At 55.0% G+C, this 16,260-nt stretch overlaps 1 protein-coding gene and 1 pseudogene across 1 annotated transcript; one reads left to right on the top strand and one right to left on the bottom strand.

Moving 5' to 3' along the window:
• The first annotated feature begins 207 nt into the window (after nt 1–207).
• CE3H16orf82 (chromosome E3 C16orf82 homolog) lies at nt 208–5,306 on the top strand. The gene is made up of 4 exons (XM_042922930.1): nt 208–268; nt 973–1,061; nt 1,322–1,540; nt 3,361–5,306. Exons 1-4 carry the CDS (start codon nt 208–210, stop codon nt 3,934–3,936), a joined length of 945 nt encoding a protein of 314 aa, XP_042778864.1. The 3' UTR covers nt 3,937–5,306.
• Nucleotides 5,307–14,742: 9,436 nt separating this feature from the next.
• On the bottom strand, nt 14,743–15,828 carry LOC122210306 (annotated as a pseudogene).
• Between the last annotated feature and the right edge of the window lie 432 nt (nt 15,829–16,260).

The raw sequence follows: 16,260 nt of genomic DNA, 5'->3' as shown, positions 1-16,260 counted from the left end.
TAAAGGCACGCCTATCGCAAGGGAAAAGGGGGAAGTAACCTGAATGCTCACCGGTTAGAATGGACGGATCACGACGCTCATCAATAGGATACCCGACAGTACGGGAGGTGAACTTGAGCTGCGACACAGCACAGAGGAGTCGCACGTGGTGTTGAGCATAAGTTGGAAAAGCACACATCAAGAACGCCATTTACATCGATTGATAGCATGCGACACAATTCCATGTTGGCTCAGGGGTACGTCCTCTTCTACCCCCAAGTACAGAGACGTGCGTCAGATTCAATGGCGAGCGTGAGATTCTGGACTGCCACGGACAGAGAATGGGGAGGGGTAGATGGGTTTGGAGGTTTATCAGTAATCTCTTCTTTTTTCTTTTTTTTATAGTGAGAGAGAGTTGGGGGGGGGGGGGGGCAGGCAGAGGGAGAAGGTGAGAGAGAGAATCCCAAGCAGGCTTCTCACTCAGCATGGAGCCCGACACAGGGCTTGATCTCACAACCGCAAGATCATGACCTGAGCCAAAATCAAAAGTCGGATGCTTAACCGACTGAACCATCCAGGAGCCCCTGTAATGTCTTCTTCCTTCCTTCCTTCCTTCCTTCCTTCCTTTTCCTTTCTTTCTTTCTCTTTCCTTTTTCTCTCTCTCTCTTCTTTCTTTCCTTCTTTCTTTCTTTCTTTCTTTCTTTCTTTCTTTCCTTCTTCCTTCCTTCCTCTTTCTTTCTTTCTTTCTTTCTTTCTTTCTTTCTTTCTTTCCTTTTTCTTTCTCTCTCTCTTCTTTCTTTCCTTCCCCTTTCTTTCTCTTTCTTTCTTTCTTTCTTTCTTTCTTTCTTTCTTTCTTTCTTTCTTTCTTTCATATGTCCTAAATAATTTTAACAGCTGGGGGTGGGGCAGAATGCAACTCGGAGGAAGAATTTCCTTCTTTTGGAACAGTTCACCCCTCCAGGCCATGGCTAAGCTTCGTCTTGCTCCCTGCAGAAGGTAGAAAGTCCAAGGTCCTGTCATCGGGGACCCAGGTCCATCCCTGGAACCACCTGCTCAAGTGCCAAGTGCACCTAAGAAGGGAGGTACCCACCACTTCTGGCCCCCAGGAATGCCTTTCACTACCCCCGGGACAAGCACTGCCTGCCTGGCAGCCCAATCAGGCAGTCAGGGGCCAGGCTTCGGGGCAGGCTAAGGATGGAATGAGCTTCAACGAGACAGTGCATGCCAGCGACTAGCTAGGTGCCCGGGGTGCAACACGTCCTCCATATCCGGTCATTCTACGGCCTGGCACCGGGCCCAGGAGTTCCCAGTGCCGCGGCCTGCGCTGGGCTGTGCCTCTCAGGGGAGCACACTCACCCCACTGCCCGGTGAGCACACAGGGGCGCTCCAGAGTGAACAAACACGGGTCCTTGGCCAGACGCAGCCAGACAACGGGGACTCCAGCAAAGAGAACACGGTGTCCATCGCAGGGTCCCAGGGGAGGCTCTGGGATAAGAGAGCTCGGCCGGGGGAACCTCGGGGGAAAGTGGGCACCCTGGAGGGTGATGCTGAGAGCCGGAGGGTTTGTGGTTTCCAAAAAGTGTGTGCGTGTTTATATATATTTGCATATGTCTTCATGTGGATTGCTTACATATGCATATACGCATGTGGATATATATTCTTGTGTGCACTCACGTATGCATATTCTTATGTATTCATACATAAACATACCGTGAATGTATTTGCATCCGTACACATACGTACTTAGGTATATATGCATACATATGTACGTATGCACATACACTTGTGTATTTTTTTCATGCAAACACCTATACTGTCTTGAATAGAAGGTTCCATGAGGTCGGCCAGCGCTGCCACGGTGAACCTAGGGGCAGACCCTAGCCTGGGTGTTTCCTGTCCGCCCGGCTGGGGGAGCTGAGGTTCAGAGAGGTTGAGGTGGTCACGGGATGTCACCCGGGTGGAGGACACGGGAGTGGAACCACAGCAGGCCAGAGTCCCAAGATGGAGAGGGGCAGCCACTCTATTCATGGAGCACCGTCCAGCCTACCGTCCCCCCGCCTCCCCGTTTTATTTTCCCCACAGCACTTCTGTCGGAAATGAGCCTGTGTGTCCCCCCAACTCTCGACTGTGAGGCCCAGCAAGGAGGGACTGCCCGGCTGTCTGTGGAGGGTCTAACAGAACACTTAGCACTCATTTCTCTTCAACTAATGTTTGTGGAGGGTTTAATCGCCACCACCCATTTGGGGCATCGTTAAGCACGGCTCCGAAGCGGACGAGCTGAGGCTCGAACCCACGCTGATCTCACCTCTGAGACACTAGGCTCTGCCCTTCCTCACAGCCCTTACCACGGCGCATGCCGTTCGGCGTGCTTCAGAAGGAGGCCGTGCCGTTTCTAGAAGGCCATGCTGCCCCTGACCCAGAGGCTCGTGGACCCCGCAGCTGGCCTTGACCCTGCTCTTCCTCGAGCCCCCGGATACGGCCCCTCAGCAAGCCCTGAGTCCTGCCTTCTAGACACACCCAGGATCTCCCAACTCTGTGGCCACTCGGTGGTCCGGGCCCTCCCTGTCACTCCCGGATTCCTGCACTGGCCCCACCCAGCTCCCGGCCCCACCCTGCCCACCGGACGTCCCCCCAGGCAGCGGCCTGCTCCAACTCCGGTCTGCTCGTCACTGCTGACGAGTCTCCAGCAGCTCCCAACTCACCAGGGCCACAGGTCCTAGCCTCCCCGAGAGAATAAGGAAACAAAATCTCTGCCCTTGCAAAGATATTCGAGCAGAGGGAACCAGCAATAAGGAACCGACACATCGAAAGACTTGCAAATTGCACTTAATGCCATAAAGCACGTAAGTTAGAAAGTGACATAAAGAATAACAGAGGGATGTTCTTGTAGAGGCCAGGGACACTTTAGCTGAGGCTTGAAGGCCAAGGGGCTGAGGGAAGAACATTCCAGGTAGACACTTTTTTTTTTTTGGCCAGTGCAAAGTCCCTGTGGCAGGTAAGAGCTCCAAATAAGAAAACAGCCAACATGACCGCACCTCGAGGTGAGGAAGGGGTAGGGTGTGATGTGGGACCAGTGACCAATGACATCCTAAAGAAATGCAGCTCAGAAGGGACTCAGCCAGGAGGCACACCCAGATGTCATGATATGGCAAAGCAGAGGCCACAGGCCCCGTAGGAAATGTCCCCAGGAAGGTGGTCCTTGCCTCTCTCTGGCCATAAGTCCTTTTTCTACCCACCTCCAGCCCCAGCCACTGATGTAACTGGTGCCAGGACAGCATTGTCCTCCCTCCCACACCCACCCCGCCTCATAGACCCATCACCATGGGAACCGGGCCAGCCAATCAGAACACTGCCCTTTGAAAGGCCACCTTATAAATTGAGCCACGTCTCCCCCAGACAAACCACACCCACCATTCAGAGGCCTCCCAGGGTCCCCTCCCCCTGGATAAACCAGATCATCTGTCCCTCACTTTCCTCCAGGGTACAACAGGGGAGTCTGCTGCTTGGAATGCTCAGGACCAAGCTCCAGGCCTCCCATCCCCCAGCTTAGAGCCCCAGTCACCCGCGTGGCCACACCATGATGCAGGAGCCACTCAGGGGCCCCTGAGACTTCTGGGCAGCAACCTGGGAAACGCGTGGAGAAGGGAGAGCGACTTGCTGAGCCTGCGACAGTCCAGCCTGGGGACATGCAGGGACAGTGACACCAGCCTGTTGGACAGCGGGTATGCGGGGGATGAGGAGAACAGCAAGGTCAGCCTGGTGGCCAGGAGACACATCGTGAGGTTGCATAGAAGTCTCAACACCCAGACAGACAGCGCCCAGAGCAGCCAGCTGTGTGCCGTCTACTCCCCCAGCCAGATAAGGAGGCAGCCGGGCGCACAGAGCAGACCAGGCTGGAGGGGAAGAGCGACACCAGCCTGCCCGGCAGCGGCATCGGCAGCGGGGCCAGCAGCCTGACCAGCATGAGCTTCATCAGTCTGGGCAGCAGTGCCCTCAACTACCAGGTGAGTAGCGGGCTGTTCAGTTCCGCCAGCAGCCTTCCCTCCAGCCAGGCCAGCAGCCGCCAGGGCACGCGGGAGGACGGCGGCGTGCAGACCGGGGTGAAAAGTAACACCAGTCTGCAGGAGGACGGGGCCGGAGGCAAGGCCAAGGCCAGCGACCAAGGTCGGGGGCAAGGCCAAAGCCAGGCCACCGAGGGCGAGCAGCCTGCCCAGACGTGCGTGCCTGCATGAGAAGGCTCACCGGCCACTAGGGTCTTGAAAACTGGACGTGAACCCCCAGCAAGCCTGGACTTTACCCAGAGCGGTTACGGCAAGCAGACGCCTTTAAAAAGCACCCAGTGCGTCCGAACCTTGGGTGGAGAGCCCCGTTGGTAGCAACGACTGTCGGCGGCAGGGTGACGCGAAGCAAGAACTGTGGAAGGTAAGCACCACCTGCACTGGCCGTCAGCGATCAACGGCACGACCGTCTACTCTGAAGCTGTAGCAGGATCCTGGGGGGCTGGGTCTACCTTCCCCTGGTGATACCACTGCGAGCCCCAGTGACGAGCCACCTCTAACAGGATCCGTCAATGGCAAAACCGTCTGTATGGAGAACCGTCACGGCGGGATCGCCAGCCAAAACTCATCAGTGGGGACGACTGCGATCAGCAGCAAATACCAGCTCTGTTTTAGAACCATCTGATGTCAGAACCTCCCCTGGAGAAACCGTGCGAAGTGGTGGGCACCGTCTACAGTCAACACCAACCGTGATGAGCTCAGGAGAAGCAAGCACCAGCCGCGGCTGGGACCGTCCGCGTCGGGAGCCAGCCGAAGGAAGCACCATCGGCGGGAAACCACAACCCTGGGGAGCCGGATCCCTACCAAGCTCTGCAAGATGTGCTGCCTGCGAGAGCCAGAGAGGCTCCGGACGGGGCTCCCCGAGGCCCCGTCCCTGTCTCGATGTGCATCTCCAAGGAGGTAGAGGCGAGAAAGGAGCCCAGACACCTTCTCGGTTGAGATGGTTGGGACTGCTTCCTATGGCAGGACAATGCCATGGTCAATGCTTAACGGTGACAGAAACCAACCCAGCCAAGCATGGCTGGGATGAGACAGCTCTGAGCCGTTTAGCAAAAGTCTCCTGGACGGGTGGGAGGGCTGAGGACGCTTGCCTGCCCCTTCTCAGCACTATAAAGCCCTTCCCCGGGGGGGCTGACCGTGAAAACCCTGGGGAGGGAGTGTGTCCACGGAGGGGCGGAGGTCAGAACAGTCACGAAGACATCCACTAGGTACCAGAAGGAAAGCTGAGGGGGCACCAGAGACAATAAAAAGTGTCTGGAGAGGCTGAAAGGGTGTGAGGTTCGTGTGTGTGTTCCCAGCCGAGGTTACAGAGACAAACTCAGACGCACTAAGGAGCCGTGTTGACAGGAGGGCTTAGCTATCAACTCTGTTACCTCCAGGCTGGTGATCTGGGGGAAAATGCTTACAATTTTGGAGCCTGAGTTTCTTCATCTGGAAAATGGGAACGATAACCTCTATGTCATACATAGGTAGAAGGGTCATGTGGATTACGTGAAAACGGCTTTTTTAACTTTATTTATTTTGAGAGCGACCGAGAGAGTGAGTGGGGGAGGGGCAGAGAGAGGGAGAGAGAGAGAACCCAGGTAGGTTCCGAGATGCCAGCACAGAGCCCAACACGAGGCTCAGTCTCACAGACTGCAAGATCACGACCTGAGCTGAAGTCAAGAGTCAGACGCTCAACCAACTGAGCCACCCGGGAGCCCCTAGATGAAGTATTCTTGACCAAAACAAAAACCAGAAAACCAAAACCAAAAACAGACAATGGACCCATACCATCTGCTTAGAAGTCGAGGCAGATCAGCAGATAGTTTGCTAGGTTTCAGGAGTTAGCGGTTCCGGGTTCAAGGGCATCGCGTGTCTGGACTGCTGAGGCCCTTCCTCTGGAGCGTGAGTACGTTCTCCCCCGCTCTCCTCCCAGCAAAATCGCTTAGCGGGAACAGAGCACCCACAACCCAGGCCCCTCCCAGCCCTGCCCAACGGGGTCCCTGTCTGCCCATCGCCGCCCCCACCCCCATTGCTGCCCTGCTCTCCCGTCTCAGAGGGTGACAGAGGGCACACAGAGGCAAAGTTGTAGGCGCTGCTGCATGCTGAGCCCTCGGTGTGGAGGCCACAGACCGCTCGGGCACAGAGTGGCCACCTTGAGCTCACCACCGTCCCCTGACCACCTCCTCCTGTCTCCTTTCTCAGCAAACGCCATCATCTCACTCCATTGTTCGGGCTGGACCCTCATCACGAGGGGGGTCTACCCCTGCCTCAGCCCCACCTTTCATCAGTCCCTAACACCGCCCCTCCCCCACTGCTGACCCCCTAATCCAGGCCCCTTCCTCCCCGACCAGTGGTTCCCTGCCCTGCCTGCACAGTAGTCACCTGGGGAATATCTACAAGATACAGATGCCCGGGCCACTCCAGAGACCTGGACTGGGCATCAGTAGTGGGTTTAAAGCTCCCCGGGTGATGAAAATGTACAGCCAGGGCTGGGAAGCACCTCTGCCCTTGCTGTGTTCCCCATCAAATGCACTTTCAAGCCCTGGGGTCTAAAACTGACACCCGCAGGAACCAGGAAGTTGCTACAAGGGAGCAGGGGAGGGGCTTTGGCACACTGCAGAGCATGCAACCCACACAAGGAGAGGCCAGAGGTTCAAAATGGTATGTCAAACCTCCTGATTTTTTAGATATTTTTAACATTTACTTTTGAGAGACAGCGAGAGCGTGAGCGGGGGAGGGGCAGAGAGAGAGGGAGACACAGAATCCGAAGCAGCCTCCAGGCTCTGAACTGTCAGCACAGAGCCCGACGCGGGGCTCGAACTCGTGAACAGGCGCGCCTCAAATCTCCTGATTTCCAAACGTGGGGCACAAAATCAAATTCTCTCCAAAAAGCGGGGGTAGTCACTGAAAACATTTCTGAAGGCAATTTCCGAACCACACACGGAGGCTTCTGCTTCTGAATAGAGAACACAGCGACCTTTCTGAAACAAAACTTGGCTTCTCTTCCCTAACTGCTTAAAAACTTCCGAATTTCCCCGCGGGCCAAAGGATTTGACACGGCCTTCAAGGCTCTACAACAAGCTGACCTGAATATGTTTTCCTTACCTGGACTCCTGCCACCTCCCCCTAACCCTCTCTAGACCACCTCAAACCTGTCGTGACTTACGTGCAGTAACACGTACTCGTTTTCGTGTACAGTTCTCTGGTTTTTGATAAGCACACGTGGTCAGCACACCCTCAATACCAAATAGTTCCATCGCACCTCAAAAATCCCCTTTTGCCCCTTTCGGTCAGTTCCTCCCACCCCAGCACCGCTGGCCAGTTTTCTGTCCCTCGTCTTCCAGAATGTCACACACGTAGAAGCACACGTTGCTAGGAGCCTTACAAGCCTGACGGCTCTCCCTTGGCCATTTGTGACGCACCCGCGTTGTTTGCTGCTGAGTAATGTTTCATGGTCCATCAGGTCTCTGGTTGAGAGGCATTTGGGTTGTTTCCCAGTCGGGGACGTTACGAAACGACTAATAATCACTTACGTACAGGCTTTGGTATGAACATAAGTTTCTCTCTTCACTCTGCTGAGCACCCACCAGTGGGATGGCTGCCTGGCACGGAAGGGTGTCTAGCTTTGTAAGGACCCACCGAGTCACTTTCTGAAGGTGGCTTTCCTTTGTGATTGCCAGCACTTTGTAACTTCCCGAGTTTGGGTTTTTCATTTTCGCCCTCAAAGTCCCTGTCCATTATCTTAACCCTAAGAGGTAGTTTGTACCGGCCTCCCATTATTAACTCGATTTTATAGATGGGGAAACTGAGGCACAGAGAGGCCAACTCTGGGTAGGTTAGTGGCAGGGCTGGTATTTGAACCCGTGCCGTTGGCCCCAGAGTCCGTGACCTTAACCATTCCCTGCTTTGGACATTTAGGGTCCCGGCACACCCAGGGGACGGGTCGCCCCCACACGCAGAGCCCCCGGCCGGCTGTTTCTTGTCCCGAGCCCCTTAAGTGTCGCACCCCCCACTCTTTGTGTCTGCCCCCCTGAGGACAGCTGTCACTCCCCACCCCCTGCCCGTATCGTCAATGCCACTTCCGTGTCAGTAGCATCAACAGTGGCCGAATGAGCGAACGAAGGGGAGACAGCGGGTGAAGGATGCATTGCTGAGTCAGAAGAAAGCTGAGTCCCCCACGGCCTGCATCCCAGCGACCACAGCCCACGGTCCAAAAGCAAATGCGGCTCAGCATCCGAAAATTAAATACCGCTCCGGGTGCACGCCTGAGCCCCCAGGGCCGCTCCATCCTTCTCTCGCCGTCTGCCCGGCAGATACGTCTCGGCCCAGCTCTCTCCCAGCCCAGCGCTGGGGAGGCAGCGAGTGCTTGGAGCAGGGACCATTTTTCAAGCGGGTCCAGTGATTTTCTCCTTTCCTGTCCACTGGCTGGGCGTTGGGGACGCGGCGTGCTTGGAGCGATGGGCTGGCTGCGGGTGCTGGCTCCTGAATTATTAACTGGGCTGGGGAGAGAGTTGCTTACAAATGCTGTCCGTCCAGCAGCCCGGGCAGCCCACAGACTTCAAACGGGCCTGGAGCAGGGGGGCGGGAAGGCAAGGGACTTGGCCGGGGTGGGGGGCGGGGGGCCACACGCTGGCCAGATCTGAAGCCTCTCTTGCCGAGCGCTCCCTTGGCCTTCGTCCCCCGGCCCGGAAGAAGTTCATTTTTCTTGAGCTCTTCCCACCATAGCGCCTGCTTTGCTGGATTTAAGCAGCTGACGTCTCCTCTTCTGCCCACTCCAAAACCAGTGGGCGAGTGGATGGAGTCTAGTGATTAGGGTACGTTCTGAGATACAGACTCTTGGTCTGTGGCTTATCACGGGTAGGGAGCGGAGTAGGTGTCTGAGGTTGGGTCCCCAGAAGGAGAGCTTGAGACGGTGGTTCTCATGAGGGGCGTTCCAAGGAGAAGGGGAGTAAGGGACACGGGATGGGGCTGGGGACTGGCCTCAGGAGGACCCCATAGGGAGCTCAGGGTGGGCCCTACCATCAGCCAAAGGCAAAGGCCCTTTGTACCCCCACACCCTGAACCCCTACACCCATAACCTCCTGAGCAAATGCGGCTCAGCGGGTTATGGGTGGAACAGCTCCAGTCCAAATGGGCCATTCTCCAGAGAAGGGAAAGCCACGAGCCACTTGTAGCTCACGGTGGCTACCAGCCACCACATAGCCAAAACTGGTATGGTGGCCTCACGGGGTGACCAGGACCCCAGCTCCTTCTGGATCTCCGTTCCACCCTCCTCCAGATGAGGTCCTCATCCTCATGGTCCAAGGTGGCTGCCCAAGCTTCCCCAACACATCTCCATCCAACACATCGAGGAGAGCAGGGGGAGAAAGGAGAGAAGAAAGGTTTGACCCTTCTTTCTTAAGGAGACGCCCTAAAAGTGTCCCACAACACAGCTACACGGAGCTGTAAAGGACGTGAGGAAATTCGGTCCTCATTCAAGAAACCGTGTGTGGGAATAAACACTGACATCCTGTTAGCAACAACGGAGGAAGGAACGGATATTGAGGTAAATACTCTCCCCCATCCATTCTCCCTTCAGAAGCTAAAGGGGCTTTTTAACTCTCTACAAAAAAGAAAAATCACTTTTACTTAAAATCTCTGCGGTTGTGGGCAAAAATGGCCCTAATACTTAGCAGCTCCTCCCACTGAGAGGAGGAGTTTGCTTCTCCCTCCCCTGAATCTGGGCTGATCTCGTGATGTGTTCCAACCAGCAGGAAGGGACTGACGCTCCGCAGCTCCTGGTCTAGGCCTTCAGAGGCCTCGTGGCTTCCGTCCACACACGCCCTGCAGCCACCCTGGGACCGAGCCCGCGCTGGCCTGTCACAGGAGGAGAGAGTCCCCAGCTCCCCCAGCCGTGCCTCCCGAGACCGTCATGAACCAGCCGGCCCCACGTGACCCACCGGCTCACCCTGCACACATGAACGAGTGCGCCCAAGGGCAGCTGGGCCTGACCCAGGCCGGAAGAGCCACGAACCCAGCCCAGCACAGCCTGCTGTCCTGCGGGCTCCCGACCAGAACTAGGGATGGCTGCTTTAAGTCCTTGTGGTTGGGGGACAGTTTGTTACACGGCCCACGCTAACTGATAATGCTCCGATGACCTCCCCTTGCTCTCAGGATAAAGAGCAACGACCACCAGGGGTCGGGCCTCGGCTGACCATTCCAGCCTCATCCCAAGCACGCTCCCCTCTGCGGGGCCTTCACTTCCACAGACCCACTGACCCCCCACCTTTGCAGCTGCCCCGTCGCCCGGTTACTGCCTCCTCTTCCTGCGGAGCTCAGCTCACATGTCACTTCCCCAGGGAAGGCTGCCCTGGCCCCCCCGACCTGACCCACGCTCTCGGGCCACCGCGTCCCTCTCTTCCACAGCACTTATGCTTTACATTTTGTCACTTTACACTTCCTCACGGGATTCTTAGATTTAATCTGCCTCGCCCGCAAGGCTTCAACTCCGCGGGAGCAAGGACTTGGTCTATCTGGCTCACCGTTGTGTCCCCAGAGCCCAGAACAACGCCTTTTCACAGTGGGTATGGCCACTGTGTCTCAGAATGCACATCCGCGCCCTGCATACAGTAGGCGCCCAATACAGACTTCAGGATGAAGGAGTTGAATCTGAGCATTGCCAAAGGCCATCGGTGGAAACTCGTCACGCCTTGACTGTAATGTTAGTTCTTCAAATATGAAAGGTGACAAAATGGGAGCCCACAGAGGTTTTAAGTGACACACACAGACTCATCAAGTTTGTCACAAATGTGACTATGAACAGCCCTACCTCTTGGCTCATCTGAGTCCTTAGGGCCACCTGCTTTTCTCAACGGACGTCAGTTACAGTTTGCAAAAACGTGCCTGGAATCCTTTCTTCCTGATAAGAAATCCTTCACTTACGTAACCCGTGAACCGCAGTGTGGGCACAGGATGGCCTCACATTCATCCTGGAATTCGCAGCGATTCCGAGAGCGGGCTCAGGGTTCGGAATCCCTGGGCCTGAGTCTTGGCTCTGACGCACAAGAGCTGCGTGCCTCGGGACCCGTGCCTTAACCTGCTGAGCCCTCAGTGTCATCATCTGTAAAATGGGGTTGAAAAAGCTCCTCGTAGGGTCGTGAAGACGTGAGAAACCAAAGAGGAATGAACGAACGAGCTCAGGCCCATGCTGGACAGCAGAGAATCAAGTCAGAAAAAGACACCTTCGGGCTGTTCCGAGCTGGGGCCAGACACCAGAAGTACCAGCCCCCAGGCTTCACTTAAAGACCCAAACTGCTGGCTACCTGAGATTTGGAAACCCTGGCCCCCCCGCCATTCCCACCTGCCAGCAAGCAGCTGGAGCTCACCTCCCCTGCTCCAGACTCAGGCCTTCGGGTCTGCGACCCCGGGCAAGCAGGGCAGATAGTTGAACAGTGCAGCAGAGCAGACGATGGGGTTCGGGAGGGCAGGGGGCCCTGCTCAGCCTGCAGCCTGCAGCCCGGGCAGACAAAAAGGCAGGGCACAGGCTCTGCCCCCACACAGGGCCATGGAGGTGGCAATGGATAGGTCGGTCCCCTTCCCTGGCTTTAGTTTACCCCAAAGGTACACGAAGGGGCTCTAGCAGCCCGATGGCTTTTACGCATTTCTTAAGTGTACCTGAAACCATCATTGTTCCACCCCCACCCCAAATGAAAGTAAACCCACACACGCGTGTGAGCAGAGCTTGCCGGGGAGAAGGCTGGGCAGCGGCGCAGGGCTCTGAAACCCCGTCTCATCAGTCTGGGCCCACAAGCGCCGGGCCAGGCGAGGAACACGCGTGAGTGCCACCTGAGCCCGATTTGCCTGTCACACCTTAGACTGAACTCTTTCAACCGGACCCATGTGGTCTATGTACCAAACAATGACTTTTTATTCCCATCGGGAAACATGTGCCCTTGGGGCGCCTGGGTGGCTCAGTCGGTTGAGCATCCGACCCTTGACTTCGGCTCAGGTCACGATCTCACGGTTCACAGGACCGAACCCCGCCATCCGGGCTGCTTGGGATTTTCTCTCTTTCTCTTTCTCTGCCCCTCCCCTGCTCGTGCTCTGTCTCTCTCACTCTCAAAAAGAATAAACATGAAAAAATTTAAAACCAGTGTGCTTCCCCATTTGTCTTGAAGCACGCGGCCCTCTTAGTCTGTCTCTCACTTTCCCGTGTTTGCTGGGCGTGTGGCTCTCAAGAAAGAGTCTACATCCTTCCTTGCTTTGTGGGAGGAAACTAGGGTTGCAGTGACAGAGATAATGGCAGACAGCGGCTGCCGTCAGCCTCAGGACAGGAAGGCGAAAGGGAAGAGGGGGGACGGTGGTGATCTGGCACACACAGGCCACCCCACACCAGCCAATGGCTGCCCTCAAGGAAGAGGTTCCAGGTGGCCAAGTCCGCTATTTCTAGAAAATCAGAAACCCAGACTTTTGATGAGAAGTCTCCTGACTTAAATATGATCACTAACTTTTCTGCCAAACAAGACCCTGTTCCAACAAAACACACCCATAGATGCAGACTTACCCCAGGAGCCACCAGTGTGAGACATCCACTCTAAGACGGGCCTCGGAAGCCAGTGCTCCTTGGAGGCTGGCTGCCTTCCCACCCTGAACTTGGCAAGATCAAGTCTGAGCCGACAAAAGAGTTCCCTTGCTTGGGAACCCCGCACAAACTGCCCCCTGCCCACCGCCCCCCCCACCGCCGCCAACACAGAGAACAGATGTGACACGTGAACTGAGGCAAGAACGCAGCCTGAGATTGGATGGATGGACCTTGGAAACACAAAGCACGATTTGTTCAAAACTGGTGACGGGCAATCGGCCGGACCGGGCTGAGAAGGGTTCACGCCGACACCAGAACGCAGGACCCACCAACGCTCCGCACGCCAGTCCCTGGATCTTTCTCAAACAAATCCGAACGAGTATCTAGCACCCCACTTACACCTTCGCTGGCTCCCCATTGCCCTCAGAGCGAGGTCCAAATGCAAGGCCTTAACTTGACCTTAACGCCTTAGGTGCCGCCTCTTCTCTGGGCATCCTTGCCATGTGCCCCAGGGGCCCTTGCTGTCCCCACAAAAGTGCTTTTCCTTCTCTCTCTCTTCTGGGGCTTTTTTATAAATGTTATAAAAATGTTATGACCTAGAACACCCTCCTCCTTCTTGTCCTACCCAACTCTCTCGGTAGGATTCAGTGCAGGTGTGGCCTCCACCAGAAAGCCCTCCCTGATCACACCTCGGGCTGAATTTAGGCGTCAGTCCCGCGCCCACGACCTTCTCCTTCCCCCCATCTGTGTTCAAGTCACTGTGAGTTGCAATTATCCTCTTCCTAGATGGTTTCTCCCCCAAGGAGACAGTATCTTCAGCACTTAGCACAGAGTAGGTACTCAGTAAATGTGTGAAGGAAGGAAAGAAGGAGGTCTGAAATGGAATAGAGACCATCCCCGCAATGCTTGGGGTATATATCTCCCTGGGGACAGAGGCCTCAATGAATACTCAAAGGCCTTTCCGTCCCTTGGGCCTCAAAGAATCATAGTTCAAAGCTGGCAGGATTGCTACTCAGAGAGGGACAGACTTTATCGATGGTCACACAGCAACATGGGAGCAAAACTGCATGGAAAGTTCCAATCAGAACTCTGCTGTTGTGGTTGGCTTTTGTTTGCCTCCCCAGATGCCCCTCCCCCCACCAAGGGCTCAGGGAAAAGTCAAGGTGATGGGGCTGGTGGCGGGGGCTGGGGAGGGCAGACACGGAAGGTATTTTCTCTTCTGGGTCTTCATGGGCATTATAGCTCTATGAATTATTCACCAGAAAATCTGCTTGAGGTAGTGTCTTAGTCTTAATTTTCAATTCCCCTAATGCTGGCCAATTCTGTGCTGAAAAGCCCTCAATTATTAATGTTTCTAAAGCAATATTTGTTTTCTCTGCATCTAGCAACAACCGAGGCCTCAGAGCTAGTGATCCTACCCCCGAAATTCCCACAGAGCTTTGCCTTGCTGAGGAAGCATTTCAAAGGGGTCAGGGGTGTGTTAGGGTACGGCAGCCAGACTGAGAGCATTAAGCCCATGCAGAGACAGGTACTTAAAGGTTTTCCATTTTCAGGAACTCCCAGGACGGAGGAAACTGTACAAATAGCAAAAACAATGACTATGTATTTGTGTCTTATGTGCCAAACGTGAAGCTAAACACTTTACTGTTACTTATTTGACTCCATTTTCTTTGGAAATTCAAATAATTCCTTTCAACTGCAAACAATTCTTAAAACTGCATTTAGAGTCAAAGCCCTGTGTTATCAAAATCATAAGGAGAATTTCTTTTTTTTTTAAGTTTATTTACTTCGAGAAAGAGAGAGAGCACACACATGCGGGTGCACGTGCAAGCAGGGGAGGGTCAAAGAGAGACTGAGGGAGAGACCGAACCCCAAGCAGGCTCCTGGCCGTCAGTGCGGAGCCCCACGCGGGGCTCGATCCCACAAACCACGAGATCATGAGGAGCAGAAATCAAGAGTTGGACGCTTAACCGACTGAGCCGCCCGAGCACCCGTGAAAATCAAAAGGAGAATTTTTAGGTAAGGCAGAAGTAGGTCTACATTAACAAGACCAGATCCGACTTGGGAATGGATTCTTTAGCCAAACTGTAGAGAATGGAAACTGTTTACAGAAAACGATATCTACCCATGTACTCAGAGGTGCACACTATATGCTGGCATTCAGAAGGCGTTCTCAAAGAGCTTTGTTTTACTTTCTTGGATTTTAAGATGCCTAAGGCCCTCTTCATCCTCGATCTTGGGGGCCAGATAGCACTTCACACGCCCCACCCCAGCAATCCTACACTCTACCACGAGGGGTCCATCTGCCGGCACACGGAGTGCTACTGTAGGGGAGAGTGGGGTCGCTTTCATAAAGAGGTTCAGGGACCTCGGTGTTTTCAAAAGCTAGCTGAACTTGGTTCACTGAGCTCTACAGTAACAGCCTCCTCCTCTTTGTCAACGTTATTCCTTTTCGACAACTTAATACTTCCATTCCCAGGTTTCTGCACTTGGACAAAATCTCGCTCTGTCTTTTGCACAAAAGGCTCCACCAGGGTCCCCAGCGTGACTGAGATCTGGGCATACAGGTGCGCATTCACCAGAAGGCATCTTCACTCCACAGCTATACCCTGCGTCTGGATTTCCAAGTTCAACATTGAAGTCCGCTGACTTCATTTCATAGTCTGAAACCTTTCCCTGCTTTGGAGCTTCAAGTACCAGCATCGAGGTCCCTGCATCAGCTCCCACCCTTCGCATCACGACGTCATCAGTGCCAGCCCAGTTTTGTATTTTGGACGTGCTGGGGAGGTTCACGGTCACGGCCAAGTTGTGGTCACAGCTGGACGTGTGGCAACCCCGGGAGCACAGGGGCGAGCTGCACCGGGGAGGTGTGGGAGGAGTCGACACTGGGCAGGTTCACACCCCCCAGGCTGATGTCCCGGGGGGCCTTGATGGTGACGTCCTTCAGCGGCTCCAGCACCTTCTTCAGGATGGAGCCCTGGACTGGGCACGCCTGGAACGCGATGGCAGAGTCAGACGGATGAGGCTCCAGGTGGAGGGAAGGAGGGAGGGCTGGCCAGCCTAGGTGTCACAGGGTGACAGCAAGCAGGGAACGTGGTGGTGAGAGCCTGTGACCCAGGAAGATCACAACCTACTCATGCAACTTACAAAACTTCTGGGCAGTAAGACTCACCAGTCCCATTTTACAGATGGGAAAACAGAGTCAGAGAGGCCCCATCTTTGCCCCTGGTTCCTCACCTCACCCATGTGGAGAACAGGATTTGGACTCCAAGTGTACGTGACTCCACGGGCAGCACCTTCTCTACCTTGACACTATGGTGCCCCCTGGGGTTTTAGCTGCATACAAGGAAGAACGTTCTGGAAGTAAATTATGTTACTCTCAAAGAGCACTTGGATGAGCCACTGGCAAGAGGAAGATACGAATGGGAGGAAATTCTGAAGCTGGGGGCAGCAGAACCGAGGGCATCTGTGGTGCCCCCACGAGGGACGGCTCTCCTTTATTGTGACACAGCCGTGATGGCAGGGGGAAGAGGGGTAAGAGGCAATCTGTCAACAGTGACGAAGGCATCCATGTGCACCTTTAACACTCAGGCTCAATGACGGACAAAGGGCACGAAGCCTGGCAGAATAGACGCTTCAGGGTCAGACCAGCCTAGGAGGGCGTCCCCAGCTGAGCCA

This window comes from Panthera leo, chromosome E3, assembly GCF_018350215.1.
Source record: "Panthera leo isolate Ple1 chromosome E3, P.leo_Ple1_pat1.1, whole genome shotgun sequence".
Lineage (NCBI taxonomy): Eukaryota > Metazoa > Chordata > Mammalia > Carnivora > Felidae > Panthera > Panthera leo.
This window is presented reverse-complemented; position numbering and strand designations above follow the sequence as displayed.

Bases quoted from the DNA above. Each gene is read 5' to 3' on its own strand.
- CE3H16orf82 (XM_042922930.1), top strand. From the start codon at position 208: ATGCGACACAATTCCATGTTGGCTCAGGGGTACGTCCTCTTCTACCCC. The intron at 1,062-1,321 runs GTACCCACCACT...TGTGCCTCTCAG, and splicing joins AAGTGCACCTAAGAAGGGAG to GGGAGCACACTCACCCCACT. The intron at 1,541-3,360 runs GTTTGTGGTTTC...TTATAAATTGAG, and splicing joins GTGATGCTGAGAGCCGGAGG to CCACGTCTCCCCCAGACAAA.